Source organism: Delphinus delphis, chromosome 20, assembly GCF_949987515.2.
Source record: "Delphinus delphis chromosome 20, mDelDel1.2, whole genome shotgun sequence".
Lineage (NCBI taxonomy): Eukaryota > Metazoa > Chordata > Mammalia > Artiodactyla > Delphinidae > Delphinus > Delphinus delphis.
Window position 1 is genome coordinate 48,013,350 of NC_082702.1, and position 24,561 is coordinate 48,037,910.

The 24,561-nt window shown below is 37.1% G+C and overlaps 1 protein-coding gene across 7 annotated transcripts in view; it reads left to right on the top strand.

Annotated features, from left to right (window-relative positions):
* The window catches only part of CNTNAP4 (contactin associated protein family member 4), a 264,366-nt gene that overhangs the window by 121,632 nt on the left and 118,173 nt on the right, over nt 1–24,561 (top strand). For all 7 annotated transcript variants that reach the window (XM_060000066.1, XM_060000069.1, XM_060000072.1 and 4 more), the window contains exon 4: nt 21,871–22,018. In XM_060000066.1, coding sequence (XP_059856049.1) covers nt 21,871–22,018 — 148 coding nt within the window. The remainder of the gene's footprint in view (nt 1–21,870; nt 22,019–24,561) is intronic.

Genomic DNA, 24,561 nt, shown 5'->3' on the forward strand with positions numbered 1-24,561 from the left:
AGAGAGCAGCCTGGCTGGAGCGACAGCGCATGGGGAGAGAGTATGTGAGAGTCAGGAGTGAAGGATTAGGCATGCAAGACTAGGGAGAGTTCGAACAGGAGGCTTGAGAAGGGCGTGCTGCATTGGTCACTGAATGTTGGTCACTGGGACTAAAGAGTATTCCAAGAGGTGGGGTGTGTATGTGTGTGTGTGAGCACGTGTGTGTGTGTATTGGGAATGAACGTTTACCAAACTTTGAGCATCAAATATTCATTCATTTATTCAGCAGATACTTATTTAGTGTTGTGCCTTAGGCAGTGAGATACTTGCAGGTGAATCGATCATGGATGAGACACTTTCCTTTTTGCAGAGGTTGTCACAGTCACACACGCAAACAGGACTTTATACTCCAGCTTCTGTTTTAGTAACTGAGTGAATGGGGACCCAGGGGCCTAGAGGAGAAGAAACAGTGCACCCTGTGTGGGCATGAGGGAAGGATGTATGCAGTAGGTGATATCTGAACTAGGAGTCCAAAGGCAGGGAGCAGTTTCTAGGCAGAGGACCCATGGATGATGTTGGTGGGGGATGGTGGAAAATGAAGAATGAGAATGGAAAGAGGTTGTTAGATATGATGGTCAGAAGAACGTGGGTGATCACTGAGCTGTTAATGTCAGGAGAATTGTGGGGAAGGAGATTAAATCGTAAAGGGTTAAATATTAACGGAAGTGGGATCAGTGGGGGCAGTAGCTGTTTACTCCCCCTCCTTTCCAAGGAGAGTTGGGTTGTGCGTGCAATAGAAGGAAAGAAGCTTTGGAACGTGCGTACAGTGGCAACATCAGGTAGGGCGTGGGTAGGTTTGTTTCCATTATTATGCATTTCTAGGAATAGAACCTACAGCAACTGTTACATACCTAAGAGTAGCAGTAAATAACCAAAAATAGTAAGGCCTGAACCCTAAAATACTAGTGTTGTCGTCAAGTCATAAATTGTCATTTCACAAATAAAATTTCATGGTTATAATCACAGCATTATAAATGAATGAATGAATAAATAAACAAATGGATATAAATGAATATATGAATGCAGAGGGAGAGAGAGAGATCTTACGCTACAGCAAACCTTAGACTCCTGTAGTACAAAGGTTCTCAGGCTTTGTGTAGCCTGCATCAGAATCATCCAGCGGGCTCACTAACTGGCATGTAATACTGCATACCGGGCATCTACTTCTCCTTAGTCCCCACTCTCCCAGCCATAGACACTCAGGTTGCTTTCAACTCTCAGCCACCACGCTGCAAAGAGCGTCGTCCGCATGCCCCTTTATGCACTTACGCGACGATGACTTTTGGCTATATTACTAGAAACTGAGTCACTAGGTAACAGGATACACATGGATCAGTGACTGATCAGTGATTGAATTATATAATGCAAGCATGATCTCAAGAGGAGCTGTATCAGTCTACACTCCCGCCAGCGACACATGAAGGGCCCCATATCCCCACATTCCTGCCAACACACGCTATTATGCAGCTCTCCGAATTATGCCAGCCTTTTAAGCACAAAGTATTATCTTATTTCTTACTGTCTTTTTCAATAACAATATTGAGCATCTGTTTGTACAGTGTATTTGTTTTTCCTCAACTTGCTAACTGTGTGATCTTGGATGTCACTACACCTTTCTAAGTTTCAGTTCTCTCATCTGTAAAATGAGAAACAGGTACATCTCTCTGTCACAGGAAGGTCGTGGAATGAGAAACGCATGGAAGGTGATTCGTACTTGGTCTGCAGAGTAGTAAGCTCCCCCAAGGAGTTTTCTGTATTTGTTTTTCTTGAATTTAATTTTTAAAATGACTTATCAAAAGGCAGAGTTATGGGCTTCCCTGGTGGCGCAGTGGTTGAGAGTCCGCCTGCCGATGCAGCGGATGCGGGTTCGTGCCCCAGTCCGGGAAGATCCCACATGCTGCGGAGTGGCTGGGCCCGTGAGCCATGGCCGCTGAGCCTGCGCGTCCGGAGCCTGTGCTGCGCAGCGGGAGAGGCCACAACAGTGAGAGGCCCGCGTACCGCAAAAAAAAAAAAAAAAAGGCAGAGTTATAAAGAGTTTAGGAAATTGGGTTTTTATAAAATTGCCAATAATCGAAATTCAGTTAGGGGCTATTCTTTTGAGGTCACTGAAACCCATGGTAAGAGAGCAAGAGAAACTGCAGTGGATAATGTTCAGGAAATTGATAATGTCCAGGACGAGGGGATTTGGGAAAAGGAAAGAGACTAACAGTAGATGAAAAAAGAATAATGTATTTTGCTTTTTCCTTTTTTGTTTACATTTCTATGTATAAGTATTATATCATTACAAATTGCCAAATGGAGGAAGTTAAAAAAGAAATCTGTAAGTTTATCCCTTAACAAACTGCTATTAAAACTTTAATGTATCATCTTTATTCTTTTCGTATTTTGCTTAACTTTGAATTAACTTATAATTATGCTGCTCACACAGTCATGTTTCATCCTTAAGTAAAGAAGAGAGCATGCTAATTTTTCAATAGTCTGCAAAAATCACCATTTTAATTGCTTCATAATAGTCCCTCAAGTGCGTGTGCCAGGGTAATTATATTTTAGTGCTCTGGACTTGAAAGTAATTCAGCATCTTCAAAAATGTGTAGTATAAATTACACATTATTTTAATCCAATGGATTTAAACATGCTAACACATCTTATATAAGTCAGGGTGTTTAATAATGCCTCGTATTTGCACAGCCCCATAGAGAGCAAACACTTTTAGTAATATTACTTTCAAGCAGAGCTGTGATCTGGGCGTTCCGGGTATTATTACTGTGTTAGAGATGAAGGAATCATCCAAGGCTGTGTGTTTAAGAGTATGCTTTAAGGGGCTTCCCTGGTGGCGCAGTGGTTGAGAGTCCGCCTGCTGATGCAGGGGACACGGGTTCGTGCCCCGATCTGGGAAGATCCCACATGCCGCGGAGCGGCTGGGCCCGTGAGCCACGGCCGCTGAGCCTGCGCGTCCGGAGCCTGTGCTCCGCAACGGGAGAGGCCACAACAGTGAGGGGCCCGCGTACCGCAAAAAAAAAAAAAAAAAAAAAGAGTATGCTTTAAGGACTTCCCTCGTGGCTCAGTGGTTAAGAATCCGCCTGCCAATGCAGGGGACACGGGTTCGAGCCCTGGTCCAGGAAGATCCCACATGCCGTGGAGCAACTAAGCCCACGTGCCACAACTACTGAGCCTGTGCTCTAGAGCCCACGAGCCACAACTACTGAGCCTGCATGCCACAACTACTGAAGCCCACGAGCCTAGAACCTGTGCTCCGCAACAAGAGAAGCCACCGCAATGAGAAGCCCTCACACCGCAATGAAGAGTAGCCCCTGCTCGCCGCTACTAGAGAAAGCCCACACGCAGCAGCAGACTCAGCGCAGCCAAAAATGAATAAATAAAATAAATAAATTTAAAATATATATATATATATGCTTTAGATCTGACCTTTGGAAGAACCCGCACGGGATCCCCTTCTCCAGTGCACTTCCTTAAAACAACATCATTCTACTTCTGAAGCAAAACAACTCGGAGTAAGGTTAACTAAGGGGCTGAGTTAGCCTCTCTCAGTGTAGGTGGGTGTCTGGCAAGACTGATTAATCATTCTTACATTGCTCAGTATGTGGTGTCTACATATAAGGCCCTGTCAAGATTTTTGTAAGCATTAAATGCAGATGTGAGATCACTTTGCACAGGGAATAGACATGTTAGAAATTTAAGATTGAATATAAGAATTGCAGAGTACTTTACATAAGCACTCATGTTTTGAGTACTTCAGAACTTATGACAATGCTATTGTGGTAAAAACTTTATAATAAATGTATGATAAAACCATGTGTTTCATATAAGGAAATAGTTTCATTTCTTAAATTCTGAATAGAAAATGACACAGAATTAGTAGATTGCCCGAATGCAATTGTTAATGAGCTTCTCATCAACAGATTTGTGGTTTCTCAGTGTCATTCCCTATGAGCACTTTACCCCTCACTCCAAGAGGTAACATTAGGTCACATTATTCTAGAGACCACCATAAAACCACACTAGTGTAGTGATCGCTTCTTCCCTGCGGTCAATTGCTGAGCAAAATAAAATGGAGAATGGCACCTTTCAATATCTCAGTGTCTAAACAAATTATTTTGGAAACATGATGTATAACATGTAAATGGTCCCGAGATTACACCTTTTTATGTAACTGAAGAGTATAATACAGAAACTAATAATTTTATCAAATGTAATCAATCTTGATTACTAAATAAATCAGTTTTTTTGTGGTGCACTGAGAGCTTTTAAGTTGACTAGATACATTAAAATAACTTTATTGCCTGTCAATAGGCAACTTTCAAAATATATACTTAAGATAAGTAGAAGAATATTATAAAAGGAAGTATTAGCTTGTAGATATACTAAGCTTCCTACACTAATTCATTTAATCTTCCCAAAAATCACTGCCCGCTTGTACTCCATACACACAAGTTAAAGAAAAGCAAGATGAACACCTTTGTTCACATTCCCCAACCACCAAATTATGGCTAATCCTGCCCCATCCATCTACCCTGTGTATTACCCCCATTGCATTATTTCAAAGCAAACACGAACATCCTAGCCTTTCATCCTTAACTATTTTAGTGTGCATCTCTGAAAGGCAAAAGCCTCTGTTTTTGTTTTCTTTTTTTAAGAAAAAAAACACCTAAGAAAATTAACAATAATTCATTTACATTATCAAACATCTAGTTGGTCTTCAGGTTTCCAGCAGTTAACTGGAAGAATGCATTTTATATTCCCAGTATACAAATAAAGACGATAACTTTTCCAAGACCTGAATCTAGTAAGAAATAAAGTTCGTATCAAGGACTTTTGTTGCCAGAGCCTGTTCTCTGCACGTGTACTCTGTACGGTACTGGCACTCAATCCAGTTGAGTCCCTGAGGAGTTGCTGGAGGAGTCCATGTTCAGAGCAGATGCTTATTCCTCTTCTTATAGAATCATGATTTTCATACCTGAGCTGAGAACAAAGACAGAATAGGTCACTGCGTCTGTCATTTCTTTATTCCTAAGTGTCACATTTGTGGTCTAAGAATTCGTGACTGGTCTGGAAGAATTCAAGGAAAATTTGAATGTATAGAAAAGTAGAGTCTACACTACATGTCATGTTAAGATAAATATTAAATAATATTTAAACTGTAAAGTAATAAGCCCCAATACTGTGTCATTGGAATTCTAGGAGGGGTTGCCCTCAGATTCATTGATTTTAGTTTCTTTATCTATAGAGAGCAAGGAGGCATTTTATCTGGTTCCTTAAGGAAATACTTATGGTTATTCTGTATATTAAAAATAACGTAGTATCTTAAAATTCAAATAAGTAGAATTTTAAAACCTATAGAGTATCATTAAAATCATATGCAATATGTTTTATAAATAGACTTCAAGGATGCATACAGATATCTATAAAAGTTATCTGGTTTAAATTTATTACATCCTTTTGAAATATTCTTCAAATGTTCATCAACTAATCTCCGTTGCACTGAAACAGAAATAATATGGGCATTTAGGGACCTCTTATTGCTCCGTAGTGCTATGATTACCCTGACTGAAGTATAATTTCCAAAATTTATATTCAAAGGTACATGAGTTTAAAAAGAAGTAAGACTTTGCATTTAAGAAATGAAAACTATTTTTGTTTAAGTAACTTTTCTGGGAGGTATTTTCTTGATAATTTTTGTCTTGATGTTAAAAATATTGTCAATTACGTTCAAATAAGTATTTATTTGAACACTTTATTTCCTAAATGGGATTGTCACTTTGATCAGAGGACATTTAGAGGAGTTGCTATTTCTCTTTTGAAATAGCACTTTCAAAAGAGTTGCTATGGGCTGGGAGACTCAGATATTAAACCCAACTAAGGTCTCCAGATCAAAGGTTTAGATGGACATCTTTAATCTTCCTCTATGAAGAGGGGGTGAAGACATTATTAATGTTTCAGTTGTTGGAATAATGATCATTGAGGCTTTAAAAACTTGTCTACAAAGATTAAAGAGATATTTGTATGAACAAGAAATAAATGAATTTTTGTCATCTTTGTCGAGTAGAGGAAATATTTTCTAAATCTCAGACACCCTAGCATTAAAAATGGAGCACATGCATTAAGGCATTTAATTTTTCTGTAATCTTTGTTCCATTTATCTGTGTCGAGGTACCCATGGGTATGTGAGCCACTTACTGGTTTGTTTTCCTGTTTTGCTACATCTGGCAGAGTTTCAAAAGGCAATGCAAATAAGCAGGTGTAATTATTTATTGAAATAAAACACTTTTGCTCCAGTCCCTCTAACCCAGTATCTGCTGCATGCATTTATTCACGTATTTTATTTATTCACTTATTTATTTACTTATTCAGTAAGTAATTTTATTATTCAGTAAGTAATAATTTATTCACTTATTCAGTTTGTCTCTTTGATGAAGAATGGGATAGGAAAGTCTGCAGGTTTTTGCTCCCTGATTACATTATTGCCAAATAAAGTAGTCTCTCTCTTGACTTTCTGTGTAATGAAACTTTAATTGTGACCAAATTATACAGAATCTGAAGGTCAAACTACCCAAAATAATACTGCATTGTAGTGTCATCTATGTGTTCTAAAAATATTTGGTTAAATATCAAGTTGGCACCGACTTTAAAAAGAATACTTTAGAGGCCATTAATCTTTGTACCTGCTAAGACTCAGCGTTAACAGTTAGGCATGTCTTAGAGGTTACATAGCTTCTCGGAGTGACAAACTTCTATGAACGTTCAGGTTATGATCTAAGTGAAGGCACAGTGTTCACCAGTTAAATAAGTACATAGTATTTAATTTACATTGCAATTCACATTAGAATGTACATTAATGCACATATAATGTACAGTAATAATATAATGTATTTAATATGTATTAAATTAGGAAAGGCATCAGAGGCCAAAATGAGAGCCATTGACTCTAAAACTATAAGGAACAGTGAGGGCTGATTAAACATTTCAGTTTTTCAAATTAAGTATAATAAATGGATATTTTATTTTATTTTGTTGGAAAGATTGGTTTTTTAGGATCTTTCTAAAGCATATTTAAGTTTCTGTTTGGGAAATCTATTAGCAATTCATTAGGTAAATAAATGCCACTTTGAAGCACTCTGAAGAGTAATCAATATATTAGAAAGACTATAAAAACATTAATAGAATATAGAGATAAGTGAGGAATATTTTACTTTAAATTTTAGAATATCTCTAACAGAAAACTCAGCAGTTTTATCACTGAACAATAGTTATTTTAATGGTAATGGTCATAGGAATGCTGTTATTCTCTGTAATATTAATGGTAAAAGGAAAGTTGCTAATGGAGCTCATTATGATATAATGCATGATAAATTATATGATATCTAAAATCCGAAGATGAAAGGTACTTCTCATGGTGTTCTTAATGATCTATATAAAAAAGTAAAAGAGTGAAAAATACAATTTTAATGAGGTATTCTTCAAAGTCTTTTTTTTTTTGCTCTTAGATAAATACATGCAAATTTAAATCTTGATTGTCTTCACTGAACTACTTTTTTTTTTTTTTTTTTTTTGGCGGTACGCGGGCCTCTCACTGTTGTGGTCTCTCCCGTTGCGGCGCACAGGCTCCGGACGTGCAGGCTCAGCGGCCATGGCTCATGGGCCCAGCCGCTCCGCGGCACGTGGGATCTTCCCGGACCGGGGCACGAACCCGCGTCCCCTGCATCGGCAGGCGGACTGTCAACCACTGCGCCACCAGGGAAGCCCCCTGAACTACCTGTTAAAGCATTAAGGACGTATTTCTTTTCCATAGTTCCCAAGATTATTTTCATTTATTTTTATATTGAAGTACAACACACATCCAGAAAAAGGTGAAAGGCGTATATGTGTACAGCTCATGGAATGATCGAAAAGTGAACATACTTGTCTAAATATTACCTAGGCCAAGAATATTACAGGATCTCAGAACCTCCTTTCATCCTTTTTCTGATCACTACTGCCTCCCTCTTCTCCCAAAGTTTTCACTATCATGACTACTAATGCCAGCTTTGAATTATGTACAGAAGGAACCATGCAATATGAATGTTTTTTACTCCTGGCTTCTTGGGTTAACATTATACTTGTTAAACGTATCCATGTTGTGGTGTATAGGTATAGTTGATTAATTTTCTTTGCTTTACAACCTTTCATTATATGACTGCGTCTGAATTTGTTTACCCATTCTACAAATTGACATGTGAGTTGTACTTTGGGACTCTTCTGAATAATACTTCAGGAACATGCAGGTCTTTTGTTACACAGCATCTGCTTTTCCGTAGGGTGCCTTCTTCAGAGTGGAATTGCTGGTTCATCAAATGAGTATATGTTGAACTTTAGTGGAATATGTGAAAGGCTTCTTATGGCGATTGTGCTAATTTATACTCTCAACAGTAGTGTATGAAAATTCCATTTGCTTGACATTCTTGACAACACTTGATATTGTCAGTTTTATTTTATTTTAGCTTTTTAATGTTTCCCTCAATTGTGGCCAACCTGTTTGATGTGCACAACTCACACTGGTTTTAATTTGCAATGCTTCTATGACTAATGAGTTTAGACACCATTTTTTTTAGATTTGTTAGTCATTTAGGTATTGCTTTTATTCCTCTTTTTTATTGCTCTGTAGTCCTCCACATGTTCTGGTTACTAATATACTGGAAAATAGGTTCTCCTGTTCTGTGGCTTCTCTTTCCACTGTTTTAACATCTTCAAATGAATAGACATTCTTAAATTTAATAGATTCGGATTTGTCACTCTTTCCTCTTATGGTTCGTGCCTTTTGAATCATGTCTGAGGAGTCTTTGCCCTCCTTAAAGTTGTGAACATGGTCAGCTGTGCTATCTTCTAGTAGCTTTATTGTTTTGCTTTTCACATATAGACCTACAATCCTACTGGAATTCTCTTCTGCGTGTGATTTAAAGTAGTAATCAGCCAACTTTCCATTAAATTTTTTTTCTTCTTTTTTCCAAAGTAGATATTCAATTGGTCTAGTGCCAGGCATTTAAAAGAAGTTGTTGTTTCTTTTTTTTAATGGCTCTGCATTGCAAACATTGTTAAAATTCACTGTCCATATATATTGAGTCTGTTTGTGGATTCTCTGTTCTGTTCCATTGGTCTGTTTGAGTAACTCTCTGCCAATATGACACACACTCTCTCTCTCTCTCTCTCTCTTTTTTCACATCTTAAGACTTCATATTCAGTAAAGAAAATCCCCTGTCTTTGTTTTTCTTCAAGAGTATCTTGGTGATTCCTGTCCCTTTGTTTTTCCACTAACAATGTATGAGAGTTCTTGTTGTTTCACATCCTCGCCGGTATTTAGTATCGTCAGGGTCCTGGATATTGGCCACTTTAGTAGGTGTGCAAGTTCAGTTCATATTTATATAGAGAGTTTTACCCAGCAGATTTGCCTAAACTCACTCTACAGAGTAAAGAAAAATTTCTACATACACAATCATGCAGCCTATGAATAATAGCAGTTTTATTTTTTCCTTTCTAATCCTTATTACCTGTTAAACACTTTTGTTACCTTGTTGTACTAGTTAGAATATTGTACTAATGTTGAATTGACGGGTCTGTAGACAACATACTTGTCTGGGTCCCAAACTCAAAACAGCTCTCAGAATTTCATCCTACATGCAATGCTTACTGTAAGAATTTTGTAGATATCCTTTACAGAGTTAGAAATTCCCTACTTGGCTAAAAGTTTCAATCTTGTTTAGATGTTGAGTTTAATCAAATACGCTTTCTGCGTCTATCTAGAAGACCATATTTTCTTCAGTTTGATTAATTATATTGAAGAGTTTTTAAATATTAAGCAATCCTTATATTCCTGGAATAAGCTTTATTGCATTATGACCTATTAGACTTTTTCCTTATTTTTATATTCTAGAATAATTTTGCAACTATCTTTTAAGGATTGTTGGATCTATGTTTTAATGAGACTGGCTTTTATTTTCCTCCTTACAAGTTCTTTGTCAGATTTTGATATCAAGGTTATGCTGGGCTCACAAAACAAGCTGGGAAGCATTCTGTTTTTCTACTTTTTGAAGGTGTTTATATGATACCCACATTATTGTATCCTTAAATGTTTAGAATAATTCACTAGGGAAAACAGAGGGCCTGCAATTTTCTGTGTGGGAATGTTTTTTAATTATACATTTAATTTCGCCTATATATAGGCAACTCAGATTTTCCTGTTTCTCATCTGTTTTGGTAAATTGCAGTTTAGGATTTGTCCCCTTCACTTAATTTTCAAAATTATTGGCCTAGAATTATTCCAAATATCCTCTTATTATCATTCTAATGTGTGTAAGATCATGGTAAGATGCTCTTTTGCATTCCTGATACTGGTTGTGTCGCTTTTCTTTTCCTTGATCAGTCTAACTAGAGTTTCTTTCATTTAAATGTCCCTCAAAGCCTTAAGACAAATACCATATGATATCACCTATATGTGGAATCTAAAATGTGGCACAAATGAACCTATATACAAAACAAACAGACTCGTAGACATAGAGGACAGACCTGTGGTTGTCAGCGGGAAGGGGAAAAGGAGAGGGATGGACTGGGAGTTCAGGGCTGGTAGATGCAAACTCTTACGTTTAGACTGGATAGACAACAAGGTCCTAATGTGTAGCACAGGGAACTATACTCAATATCCTGTGGTAAACCGTAATGGAAAAGAACACTAAAGAAAGAATGTGTATATGTGTATAACTGAGTCACTTTGCTGTACAGCAGAGATTGGCACAATGTTGTAAATCAACTATACTTCAGTAAAGAAAGAAGGAAATGTCCTTCAAAGCATTATCTTTATTATCTACTTCCTGTTTCATCCTTGGTTTTAATTTACTGTATTTTTTCTGATGTCTTCATTCATCCTCGGCTCATTAATCTTCTCCTTTCTTCTTTTGATATCTATGTGCTCAATAGCAGTGACTTCTCTTCCATTTGTGATATTGATAATTTGGGTCTTCTCTCTCTTTTTTTCTTGGGCAGCATGACTAGAGATTTATCAATTTTAGGAAACTTTTCAAAGAACCAGCTTTTGGTTTTGTCTAATGCATTCCTGTTTTCAATTCCAATAATTTCTGGTATACATTTTTATTACTTCTTTTCCTCTGCTTATTTTAGACTTAACTTGCTCTACATTCTTCAGTTTTCTAAGATGGAAACTTATTTATTTCAATCTTTATTTTTTCTAATATATGTATTTAATGCTAAAAATACTGCTGTATCCCACAAATGTTGATAAATTGTACTTTCATTTTCGTTTAGATAAGTTCTTAAACATTTCACTTGGGGTTTCTGCCTTAACTCTTGGGTTATTTTCAAACATTTTGTGACTTTCTAGCTATCTTTCTGTTACTGATTAAAAGTTTAATTCTAGTGTGATTTGAGAGCATACTTTGTATGATTTGTATTCTTTTACGTTTGTGAGGGCATATTTTAGGGCCCATAATGCAGTCTATCTTGGTGAATGCTTCATGAACTTGAGAAGACTGTTTCTGCTGTTGTTGGGTGGAATATTCTAAAATGTCAATTCGATCCAGTTGATTAATAGTGATATAGGTCTTCTACATTCTCACTGTTTTTCTGACTCCTTGATGTTTCAATTACTCCAACTATAATAATAGATTTATCTATTTCTCCTTACAGTTCTATCAGTATTTGCCTCTTGTATTTGGACTCTGCTGTTAAGTCCATATGCATAGAGGATTGTTAAACCATCTTGGAAGATTGATCATTTTGTCAATATGCAATGTGCCTACTTATCTATGATAATCTTCCTTTTTCTGGAGGGTGCTTTGTCTGAAATTAATATAGCTATTCTAGGTTTATTTAGATGTAGCGTTAGTGTGAAAAGTGAAATATAAAATGAAAACCAAACTTGAAAATTCCCTGAGCAGACCAAACAATTGAAGCCACATAAGCAAAACTAAATCTAGCCTATTTCATGCACAGGAGCAAAACTTAACTTAGTTTACTTCTTGTAAATGCCTCTGATAATCATAAAAGAAACTTAGGTCGTTTTCCTAAACACGGTATTAAATAATCAATTTTGATCAATCCCCTGCCGTCTGGAAACCCCCATTGTAATAACGAATCATTGTAAAGATTAAACCACTTCCTCATTTTCACTTTATAAGCCATTCTGTAATGTTGTGCCTCTGAGCTTCATATTAGTTTTGGGGTTGAAAGCTCCCAGTTCTAAAACTGTTCTTTCTTCTTTTTTAATATTTATTTATTCATTTATTTGGTTGCACCAGGTCTTAGTTGTGGCAGGCAGGCTCCTTAGTTGCCGCTCCCGGGCTCCTTAGTTGCGGCATGTGAACTCTTAGCTGTGGCGTGCATGTGGGATCTAGTTCCCTGACCAGGGATTGAACCCGGGCCTGCTGCACTGGGAGCGTGGAGTCTTATCCACTGCACCACCAGGGAAGTCCCTAAAACTGTTCTTAATATGCACAATAAACTCTTACTGATTACTATTTTATTGATCCGGTGGTTTTAATTTTACTATTTCTGGATTTTTGACACTAACATAGTGTATCTTTCCCCATCTCTTTTAATCTATTTTTAGTCTTTTATTTAAAATGAATTTCTTGTAGATAACAAATAGTTGGGTCTGGTCATCCTTTATACTCCTTTGTACTCTGAAGGTCTCTGTGTTTTAAGTAGTAGTTTTTTAAGTAGTGTATTTAGATCCACTGTTAAAGTGCTTATTGATATATTTGGATTAATATCTATCACGTTTGTAGCTGTTTTCTGTTTGTTGTATTTGTCTTGTGTTTTTTTGTTCCTCTTTCTCTTGTTGCTGTTCCCCTTTTTTAATGCCTAATTTGAATGTAATTGAGCATTTTGTATGATTCTGCGTTCTCTCTTACTATTGTTTCTTTAAACAGTTATTTTGTAATTAAGAAAAAGAAAAATAAATTATTTTATCTTACCTTCTTTTATTCCTTCTCAACTACTCTTCCTCTCTTTACGTAGATCCAAGTTTCTGACCTCTATCATTTTCCTTTGTCTGAAGAACTTCTTTTAAATATTTCTTGTAGAGCAGGTCTGCTAGCAGTGAATTCCATCAGTTTTTGTCTGAGAAAATCTTTATTTCTCATTTATTTTTGAAGGATAATTTCTCTGGCTATAGAATTCCAAGATTATTTTTACTTCTTTCAACACTTTAAATATTTCACTCCACTCTCTACTTGCTTATATGATTTCTGATGAGAAATCCAAATATAATTCTTATCCTTTTACTCTAAAGGTAAGGTATTTGTTTTCCTCTGGCTTCTTTCAAAATGTTCTCTTTATCTTTGCTTTTCTGCAGTTTGAATATGTATAACTAAGTATAGTTTTTATTTTGATTTCTAACCTGCTTCTTATTCTTTGAACTTCCTGGACCTTGTTTGGTGTCTGTCATTAATTTTCGAAATTCATTGGCCATTATGACTTCAAATATTTCTTCAGCTCCGTTCTCTCTTTACTCACCTTCTTATGTTCCATTTTTGCACGTTACAACTTTTGCAGTTATCCCATGGTTCTTGGATATTCTCTTCCACTTTTTTTCTTTTTGCATTACAATTGAGAAATTTGTATTTTCTTCAAGCTCACTGGTTCTTTCTTGCCTACATTGAATGTATCAATGTACCCATCAAAGACATTGCTCATTTCTGTTACAGTGTTTTTGATTTCTAAACACTTTGGAATCTTTGGTTCTTTCTTAGATTTCTTAGATTATCATCTCTCTGCTTACATTCCCCATGTGTTCTTGTCCAGTTTTCCCATTAGAGTCCTTAGCATATTCATCATAGTTTTAAAAAATTTCTAGTCTGATATTCAAACATCTGTGACATATGCGAGCCAAGTTCTGATGATTGTTTTGTCTACGCAGACACTTTTTTTCTTGCCTGTTGTCATGCCTTGCAACTTTTTGTTTGGACATATAGGACATATTGTATCTAGTAGTGGGAACTGAGGTAAATAGGTCTTTTATGTGAGAATTTATATTAATCTGGCTAGAAATTGGGCTGTATTTAATGTTTTCTACAGGTGGTATAGGTGCCAGAGGCTTCAAATTCATCTAGTATCCTTGTTTGTGCCTCTCCTTTGACTTTGGCATCCTCTTCAGAGATGGTCTGTGTTTTGCATTTCTCTCAGTTGTTATCCAGTATTATTATACTGGAGTCCTGTTGGTATGGTGGTATGATGTGGGGGAATGAGATCATTCTACAATATTGCAATTAAATGTTAGTGTTTTAGCCTTTGTCTTGAATCTGTGACCTTCACTAGTGTTTCTGGAGGTCCTTCATAGAGCTAAGGCTCTGACAGAGTCTTTGTTATGGAGATCAGTCTGGGCATATTTCACAGTGATTACCTTTCCCCCTCCTTGCCAGAGCCAAGAAAGTCTTTTTTTCTGATCATCGCAGAGCATAGAAAGGTTCCTGGAGGAAAAGCCCACAAAACTGTGGGGTCCTCGAAGACCACAGCCCTCAGGAGTTTCTCACTCTCATGGTAGTCCACACTCGGCCTCCATCAATTCATCAAAATTACCATGAGAGTTCCTACCGTTTTATGGCACTGGTGGATGGACAGATTTCTGCTGTCTTTGGGTGGCCTTCTCTCTCCAGATCTCATGGGGGTGGTTTGCCATGTGTATTAGTCAGCTCAGGCTGGTATAACAAAATGCCATAGACTGGGGGGCTTAAACAACAGGCATTCATTTCTCACAGTTCTGGAGGTTAGGAAGTCCAAGATTAAGGTGCTGGCCGATTTGGTTCCTGGTAAGGGCCCCTTCGTGGTTTGCAGACATCCGTCTTCTTGTGTCCTCACCTGGTGGAGTGAGAGGAAGCTCTGGTCTGTCTTCCTCATCTTGTAAGGTTGCTAATCCCATCATGGGGGCCCCACCTTCATGACTTCATCTAAACCTAATTACTTCCCAAAGCCCCACCTCCAAATACTATAACAATGGGAGTGGTTAGGGCTTCAACCTATACGTTTTTAGAGGGGCACAACTTAGTCCATAGCACCATGTAACCTCAGTTTTCTGATGGGTCTCAGAAAATTCATTGATTTTTAAGTTTGTCCCTCTTTCTTGTTGTATAGAGTGATGATTCCCAAGTTCTTTAAATAACAGAGCTGATGCCTTTCCTATTTACTAATATGTGTGCATGTTGAAGACTATAAATTTCCTTTAAGAACAATTTATTCTAATGTTTTATTATTTTCTATTGTGTGTAGGACATTATATATGAAAAAAACGAATGATAAGTTGAGATCTAGAAGAATGTCTTCCTACAGAATATAATTACAGTTGCTTCTGCAGGCAGCAAGGAGCATGAGGCATCTCTGACCATCGTCATGTAATTTCGCAGATGGAGAAGATGGGAAGCTGAATTCTCATCCCTGTGGGGAGCTGTCTCTCTCACCATTTATTCTTAGTTGTAGAGTCTCAAAGTTTTGACACAAAACCTGTGGAAGCTTATGGTATATTCATGTCCTTGAGGGCTCTAGCACTAAAGTTTTGTCTCTAACCCTGTGAAGTTGTCAAAAGATCTGCTCAGTTTCTCCTCTTCAGAAATCCTTAAGTCACCTGAAGAGGAAAACAAGGGCCCCAAAGGTAGGGCTGGTCTCTTTGGCTGTTCTTCTCCCAAATCTCGGACATTTAATATTTTATTGTCTTTCAGAGCTTCAGTCCCTATTTTTAATTTTGTACAGCTTTTAGCAGGAGCATTGTTCAGAATCTCCTAATCTACCATTACCATAATATTATCATTTCTTAGTTAAAAGTTACTTTGCATCTCAGTCAAATTTTAATCTTCCTCAAAATTGTCCATGTTATCACCCTAATATAAATTTAGGCTTAATGACCTGTCCATATATCAGGCATGTAAAAGTTTATTACTATGTCTCAACAATAGTTACGGACTGTAGTGAAGATTGTATCTTTCGTGTGCTTTTTCTCTCTTGCCCTTTGATATTTCTGTCTTGAGAATTCAAACCCTTCTATGCTGAAAGGGCCTAACCAGTGTATTTTCCAACTTTGTGCCTCCACAGATTCTAAAATAATGGCAGGTTTGTGGTCCCTCAGTGAACTATTGTTAATAATTTGGTACCCCTCCAAATAAATATTTTAAAGATATTGAATATCTTCTGAGAGGGATAGTAGAAACTGACTTAATATTAATAAAATTCTATACTCTTTTATAATCAAAATTGAGTTATTATATATACAGAGCAAAACTTAACTTTCTGATTTGACTGCTGTACTCTCATTGCTGGTTTTCTGTTAAATGAATTCCATTCACACTCAAGATAGAATCAACTTTTGTTGGATATAGTTACAATGTCTTGTTCAACATATGTTTAAACATTATTCTTATCTGGGTTTATGTTAGCATATTTCCCATTTTTTGGTAGTTCTTATTTTTCTTTTCTTTTATGCTTTTCTAGACCAGAAGATCTCATGGGAGGCATACTTAGTAAAGATTTATAACTAACATCATAAAATAAAGAGCTGATTTCCATTAGACAGCATGTTGCTATGGTATATTTAGTTTCTGCATATTAGCTGACAGTGTCAAAATGAATTGTACTTGGAAAAAGGTCATATGTAAGTCACATGAATAAGAGAGGTCAGAGGATTTTAATATTTGCCTGTTTGTTGTATTGAATTTCTACTAATGTTACTGTTTATTTTGGTGGGAGCTGGACGAGTTTACATGTAATTACAGATCTGCTATATAACCACATGGTCCCATGTTTCTAATTTATTACAGCAGTGTTTTGGAGCCCCTTATGAACTGCCATATGTGGCCATCTCCCTTTATGTATCTTGGCTTTCATAGATGAGTTGCTCAATTACTATTTGCAAAAGAAGTTAATGCTATTACACTTTTTCATAAACTTTAGAAGCACTTTGAAAATACTTAAAATCCTGTGAAAAACTTTAATTCATTAACTCCATAAATTATCTTGGTTAGAATACATTTCTAAACCATCTTTGAGCATCTCATTGAGTTTGAAAATCGTCAAGTCTCAAAGAAAAGAAAAATACAATTAAGGCTTTTTGATTTTTATCACATAAGACACATCACCTTAATTTTACTTGTAGCTATTTCATGTATTTGATGATCTAATGGCGTATTCTTTTACATTATGCATCTATTAGGTTACCGTTTCTACGCAGGAGTCCTATTGATGCTTGAAAATTTGTCTTTTATTTTCCTTCAGCTGTAGTAATTGTGTGAAAATGTGAAGTTAATAGAACAATCCTTTTGTCTATAAAAGTCAACTGGTAGAGTTGTGTCCCAGTTCAGTAATAATCTAAGTTGCATTACTTGCAGATGTGTCAAAGATTTTAAATATAAATTATGAGAAAAAGGGAAAAACAGCCTCAGATAAAATATCAGGTTTCCTCTAGGGTGAGTTGTTTGCTTTCACGTTCTGTTGGAGAGAGGCCTCAGATGGCTTAGCTAAATTACGGGCTTTTGATTCAGAAAAGTATAGAATTAAATCCTTACTCTGTCACCTTCTAGCTGCGTGGTTTTAGGCACATAAGCTCTATAATTTTTGTTATCCTCAGTTTTACGGTGGCCACAAAAATACTTCACAGGGTTGAGGCGAATATTAAAACTACATAATATATATTTCTGCTGTGTCTGATGTTGAGACACAAGCTTTCATGTTGAAGACGTTCAGATTGATAGCACAGAAGACGTTTGTTACTTATTTCTCCCTTTGGAGGTTAGCCCTAGTCAACTGTTCTCCTAAAATCTTTTCCCTCTCTAAAAAGTTTTGAAATAAAATAGGGAGGGGAAAAACAGCACGATTTATCCACAAGCCTGAAGAATGTTCAAAGAGCAGGCGGAAGACCAAGAGCACAAATCAGCTTGACCTGCATTGAAATGCGGATTTCTAAGGCCCCTCTCACAGATTTAGTGCGTGACAGCACCTCAGGTAATTTGGACAAGCCCTAAAGTTCAGAATATATAATATAAGGGAAGACATACACATTCTCATAATAAAATTATTTTTTCAAAAGAATGAGACATTCAAATTCATGCGTTCCTTTATGAATTATGAGTATGTGAAAAAATTTTCATAGCAAATTGAGAAAAGTCTTCTAGGCAAGGGAGTTACATTAGGAACATTAGTATGCATTGGACTTTGCATTTATAAAGTGAATAGCATCAATTCCCTGTCTCATTCACAGACATTCTACAAAAATTCCCATTAGATATTGAATTCCACAGCAGAATCTCTATTATCTTACGTTTTAAAACTTAGCAACAAGTGGAACAAAACAATGCAGATATTATTGTTCAGTTAAATATATTTAACTAGTAGTAATGGTGCATGTTTTCCCAGTAACATTAATCTTAGAATGTTATTTAAGGTACCCAGAGCATTACTAAGTGGTATTTCTGCCTATTCTGTCACTGTATACACTTACATGTCTATGCATTACTTTATTTTGCTAATTATTATAAAATTAATACATGCTCATTAAAAAAATTCAGAAATGACTAAAATGTGCTAAGTAAAAATCCCATATCCCCCACCTCACAATTTCCCTCATCCCTTGACAGAAATAATCACTTAAAATTTTGAATGTGCTCAGATGTTTTTATTACTTATACAGACTAAGTAATTTACATTTCTTCTTTACGTTCTCAAAATTCAAATAGCTCATAAATTGATCAGATAAACTGTGAAGGGCTTCCATTTACAGACGTCCTCTTCCCATTTACCTGTCTGTTGCCATTGTCACCTGCATCTTTTCTCCCAATCCCATAAAATGCTGAGATCACAGAGTGCCATCTATCTCAATCTATGAACTTATAATAATTTTGAAAAAATGTGAGATCTTTTGGAGGGTTATCTAATTCATCACCCAGCTGTTCACTGCAAGAAATCATAATTAGGTCTTGTATTAACCTGCCAGTGGTACCCAGGAAAATAGAATCAGAAGTGTAAGAAGGTCTGATTAGGATTGAATGTCTTTAAACCAGGTCCTCAACCCTGGAGGCACATTACCCTGACCTGGAGAGCCTGTAAAGACAGACAGACAGGCACACACACACACACACGTACAACAATGCCCAGGGTCTGAGCACTGGGAGTTTTAATGTGTAGTCCAAGTTTGGGAAATACTGTCTTAAATGAAACTGCCCTTCCTCAGCCAGTCTAAAGAAAAAGGTGGTATAAATGGACATTTTCAGGCAAATGTTCATGGTTTTGACAGAAATGGAGACCATGGTGCCCTAAAGGTGAAGTGAGGATGGGGATTAGGTAGTACAATAAAGAATACAGTTAACCTTTTATATCAAATCCTCAGTGTGAAATTTCAACTGGTGGAATAGCATGGAACGTTCTAGAAGTGTCTGGTTATCAGAGTCCAAATATCTGTGGGATTAAGCGATCTCCTCCTGTTTATGTTCTGGGAAATAGTAGCCAGGGATGTGGGCCTAATATGTTTGAAACATGCTGGATAACTGTTCCTCCCTCAGGAGATACAGCGCTCATTTGTACATTCTCATTTGACATCTTCATAGAGATACAATAATCAAGAAACTTGCTGAACTTTGATTTGTTTTTAAGCCCAGTCTTTCCCAAACATACACATCCAACAGATATTTTGTTGAGAACCACTTTGAGCCAAGCCATATTCTAGGTACTATGGAAGGAAGGCAGTAAAGGTCCCTGCTTTACAGAGCTTGTCTTCTAAGGGGATAAGATAAACAAATAATCAAAGAAGACCCCTAAATAATGAGTAATATGAAGAATATAAAACAGAAAGATAAGATGCTGGGGTGCCAGGTACACTTCCTTTAGAAGCTGTGATCAAAAAGGGCCTGTCTTAGGTGGTACTCTTTAGACCAAGGCCTGAGATGACAAGAGGAGCTGGTTGTACAAAGATCTTGAGGGAAGAACTTTCACAGCAGAATGAACAGCTGGCGCAAAGGCCCTCAGCAGGACTGAGCTTGGCTTCTACACGGGGGTTCCCTGTGCTCAAAGCGTCATGGAGGAGATTGCCAAAGACTGTGTTATGTTTGATAAGGAATTTGGATTTTCTTCTAAGTGGTAAAGGAAGCAGTGGGGGTAACATAGTTCGTCTTACCTTTAAAAATCTTACTGACTGCTCAGAGGGAAAGAGATTTAGGGATATGAATGGGGATGGGGATGGTGATAGGAAACAGAAGACTAAAAACATGAGGAAGAGGCCATTGAAGTAGTTCTGGAGAGATAATGCTTTGTTGAACCTGGTGGTTGTAGCTGAGATGTAGGGAGGTGCCCAGGTTTGGGATATAATTTGGAGGCACCATCATAGAACTGTCTGTTTTGTGTGAGCCTGAAAATTGGGTGTATGAGGTACTGAGGTGGGGGGCATTGGGGGGCAGGAATTAGAGTTGACTGATAAGGGGAATCAAATCAAATTAATTTGACTGAAAAACCCAACCTTACTTTTTATTTTTACTGTGTTAGAAAATATTTTAGTAAACGTTGGTAAAGAGATATTTGTGAAGTAGAAAGAAAAGTAGGCAAATGAATAAACTCCCTGGGTATTGGTGTTCCTAAAATATTTGCTTTGTTTGGTATGATCTACATGAGGGTGACCTCATTCGTTGATCCAGTCATGGTAAGGGGACCTACCACGCGGCTGAATAGGTCGTAGCATCATCCCTTATTTCGGTAGCTCCTACGTATCCTGTGTTACAGTTAAACAAAAAAAGGAGGAGGAGGAGGAGGGGAAGGCAAGAAGGAGAAAAGGAGGGAGGAAAGGAAGGAAGAGGTGGAAGAGGAGAAGCTGAAATAAAAATTAAATATCAATTATTGAGAACAACTGCTTCATCCTAACGTTTTCACATATGAAGCTTTACCATATGTCACATAGGAGAAAATAAAAGCTGTTTAGGTGTGGGTTTTGCAGGTGAGCTATATGCTAGGTAGATGCATCCTGATATTGTGGAAGGAGTATAGCTCCTGGTCATACCATATAATAGTTTTGCAAACACCGGAGACTTTTTTTTCATCATTCTGACGTTTAATTTCCTCATCTGCAGTTTGGTGGTGCTACTCAGCATCATTCCTATGGTCTTTCTAGCTTTCAAATCCAAAATCTGTAAGTCTAATTTCAGGTCTTTCCAGATGATGACTGTTTCCAATTTCCCTTAACAATTGTTTAAATACAGGTGCTTTTATTTTATTATTTTTTATTGAATAAAAGTGACACGCAACAACAGTTTTTAAGTTTTAAGGTGTGTATCCAGCCTTGTGGTGAATGAAGTTTAACAACCTATTTTCAGAGTGTAGCTCTGACTTGAATGTCTGGTGATAAGTTTCATTTATGTTACTGAGTAAGATAAAGCGAAACAATACAAACAAGTCGTAACCTTACTCATTCATCAATGATGTGAGTAACTTCTATGCTGAATCAGATCCTAGCTTTTGAATACAGGAAGAAGATGTTCTCAATATTTCTCATGGTTCACAATGTCAGTAACTTTTATGTTTCGTCTGCACCTTATAGAAACAAACTTTACTGGGGGTTTCATAGTTGAAAGCTGGCTTGCTGCAGGTGATGGAATTTAAACTGCTAGATAGAAAGAGGTTTAGACAATAGTAACTTATGCAGATGAAGATACGTTATGGCATAACTATTAACAATATGATCTTCTTAAAGAAGGTTGCCATTTTATAGTAAAAAAGCAAATCATACATTGCTTGTTGACATTGTAGGAGACAAAGTGAAATAGATCTTCTCCGGGTACATTGATTTCCTTCTTTTCTCTTTTCTTCTAGGGATTTTCAGGAAATGCAAATGCAGACAGTGTTGTGTACTATAGACTCCAGCCTTCTATCAAAGCCAGATTTCTGCGCTTCATCCCTTTAGAGTGGAACCCCAGGGGCAGAATTGGAATGCGAATCGAGGTGTTTGGATGTGCATATAGTAAGTGTTTGTTTATCCAACACAGTGGAATAGATATCAAAGGAGATGTTTTAAAAGCCAAACTGTATGCTGCAATTGATTTAAGAGCTACGTAAAGAGACATAAAAACGGGAGCAGTTTCTGTGGGAAGCTTTATTTGTGCCCATACATGCCAATATTGACTTACGTGTTCAGCTTTTATATTTTAAATCAGAAATAGAAGCATTTTACAGCTAGACAAATCGTTACAGAGATAGATAGATAGAGATACATGTTTGTAGACATATGTGAATCCATTTATCCAAATCTGATATTTTTGACCAGATCTTAACTTTTAAATATTAGAATGTCCCCCCATAGACTATATGTGATGATGTTTCATTTGGGCACCCTAAATTTAATAAAAGACAGTGGCCCATTTAGTAAAACCAATCATCTGTTTTGAGACCACAGAATGTTTTTCTCTACAGCCTAAAAATAATATGCCATGAAACTCACTTATAAATATGCTATGCCCTGTGCATAAATTCATAGAAAACGTAAAGACCCCTGCCAAAATGTAAGATGTGTTTGAAATACTTTCACATAAAAGATAGAAACCACAGATTTCACTTAGTCTCCTCTTAATGAAGTATTTTATTATGTCTTTTTATGGGACAGAGACCTGAGAGTTCTTGATAGCCCACCTCAAGCCACACCATCCTGTCGTTAGTTAACATGATCTACAATTATCAGACGAGCAGTCTGAGGTTTGGAGAGAGTCAGTAATTTGCCCAGCGTCTCACATCTTAGTCCACAGAAGAATCTGGAGGAGAACCCATAACTGTTCGATTCACTGCATCCTTATTCCTCTAGTAAACCTTTATTTTTTCAGCCACTAAAGCTTTCTTCACATGTATTTCATCACTTTTTCAGGTTCACTTTATTTATGTAAAGGAAGGCATGTCATATAGAGGGCAGGCAGCTTGTTGAAGTTGTCTATCCTGTGTCAGACAGAGAAACCACGTCGGCAGAATTGTCATAATAGTATTAGTAGCAATAGCACTAATGTTAATAGGATTAATTTTTATAATTCTAGACGTAACAAATTTTTCTCGAGTGCTCATTATATGTCTAATACCATATTAACCAGCTAGTCTATAATTCCAAACAAAGTCCGGATAAATATTATTAGGTGACTTGTTCCATTCCCCTACTTTGCAAATGAGGAAGCTAGAGCTTAGGGATTCCATGTTGACTTGTTCCAACCACCCAGACAGGAAGTGACAGAGCTGGGTTTGCAGCCAAGCCTGCCAGACTCCAGAGCCCCAGCTTATTCTCATGCCTCCTCCAGCCGTTAAATCAGAGATGAGCCATGGGCAGCTTACTTCTCATCATCTGCCCGACTTCCTTCTAGCTTTCTTGGCTTCTGCAGTTCAGCTTAGCTGCTCCTGGTATGTGTTAGCTCCTCCCTTTACAATGATCCCACTTGAATAAAATCATCCTTAAAAAAAAGTCCCACCCAAAATTGCGATTCTGGAACACAGAATCTGGACAGTCTTATTTGTCTTTGGATCGTAGAGTTTTAATAAAGCCCGTGCCACACGATGGGCAATGAGCAAAGCAAACTCCAAAATGATTCATATTTATAGTTACTGATTCAGAGCGTCTACCTTGCAAAATATTTATTTATCAGTGTATAATAATGGCAAACAGTTACTGAGCACTTATTCTGCGTCAGATAATAGTTTTTATAGACGTACTAATTTAATCCTAAAAATCACCCATCTAATGGAGTCTTAGAAGTATTAAGCAGTTTCCCCAGCAGCACACACTTAATACACATTCGATCTCGTATGTAAATTCAGCGTTAGTTTAACAAGGCTATTGATGCTGTTTTCCCACAGTAACGTCCCTATGAAGTGACTGATGGGGTGCAGGCTCCTTTGAGTTCTCTGCCGCCGCGTGCTGGATGATAACTCAGATTCCCCCCCACCCGCCCCGCAACCCCATGAAACATTCTTTTTGCTGTTAATTCATCCGCTGTCTCTTGGAGTAAGCACATCATCCGGGCACTTAGTCAACCTCCTTTTTTCATGGACCCACGGTTGAAGGGTCAATAGCGAGAGCCAACATTTTAAACTCAAACATAAACACACGGTAAAATGATACAGCAGGATTCAATGTAAAGTGGCTGTCGGATAATTTTGGATAAAAGAGAAAAAAGATAACCGTAATGGAAAAATACTCTCACAGATGACCGAAAATAACCTCAAAATGGGTTGGGTGTGAATGCCTTCTGGGAATGTATTTGATCAAATTGACTTTAGTTCCTCAATTACACCATGGTCAACACTCTTATTCTCCACCTCTGCGTACCATTAGCCTTGCAGAATATTAGTTTACTAAAGTATGATACTATTTAATCATCATTTACTGAACACTTAATACGTGTCAGGTACTATTTTTTACCATTTCAACAGCACAGTGAAGTAGGTACTTGGATATTACCATTTTATGGTCTGCTGAATGACCCCTGTGGCTTGCTCTGGGTTGTTTGGCACAGAAATAGCTGAGACCACCAG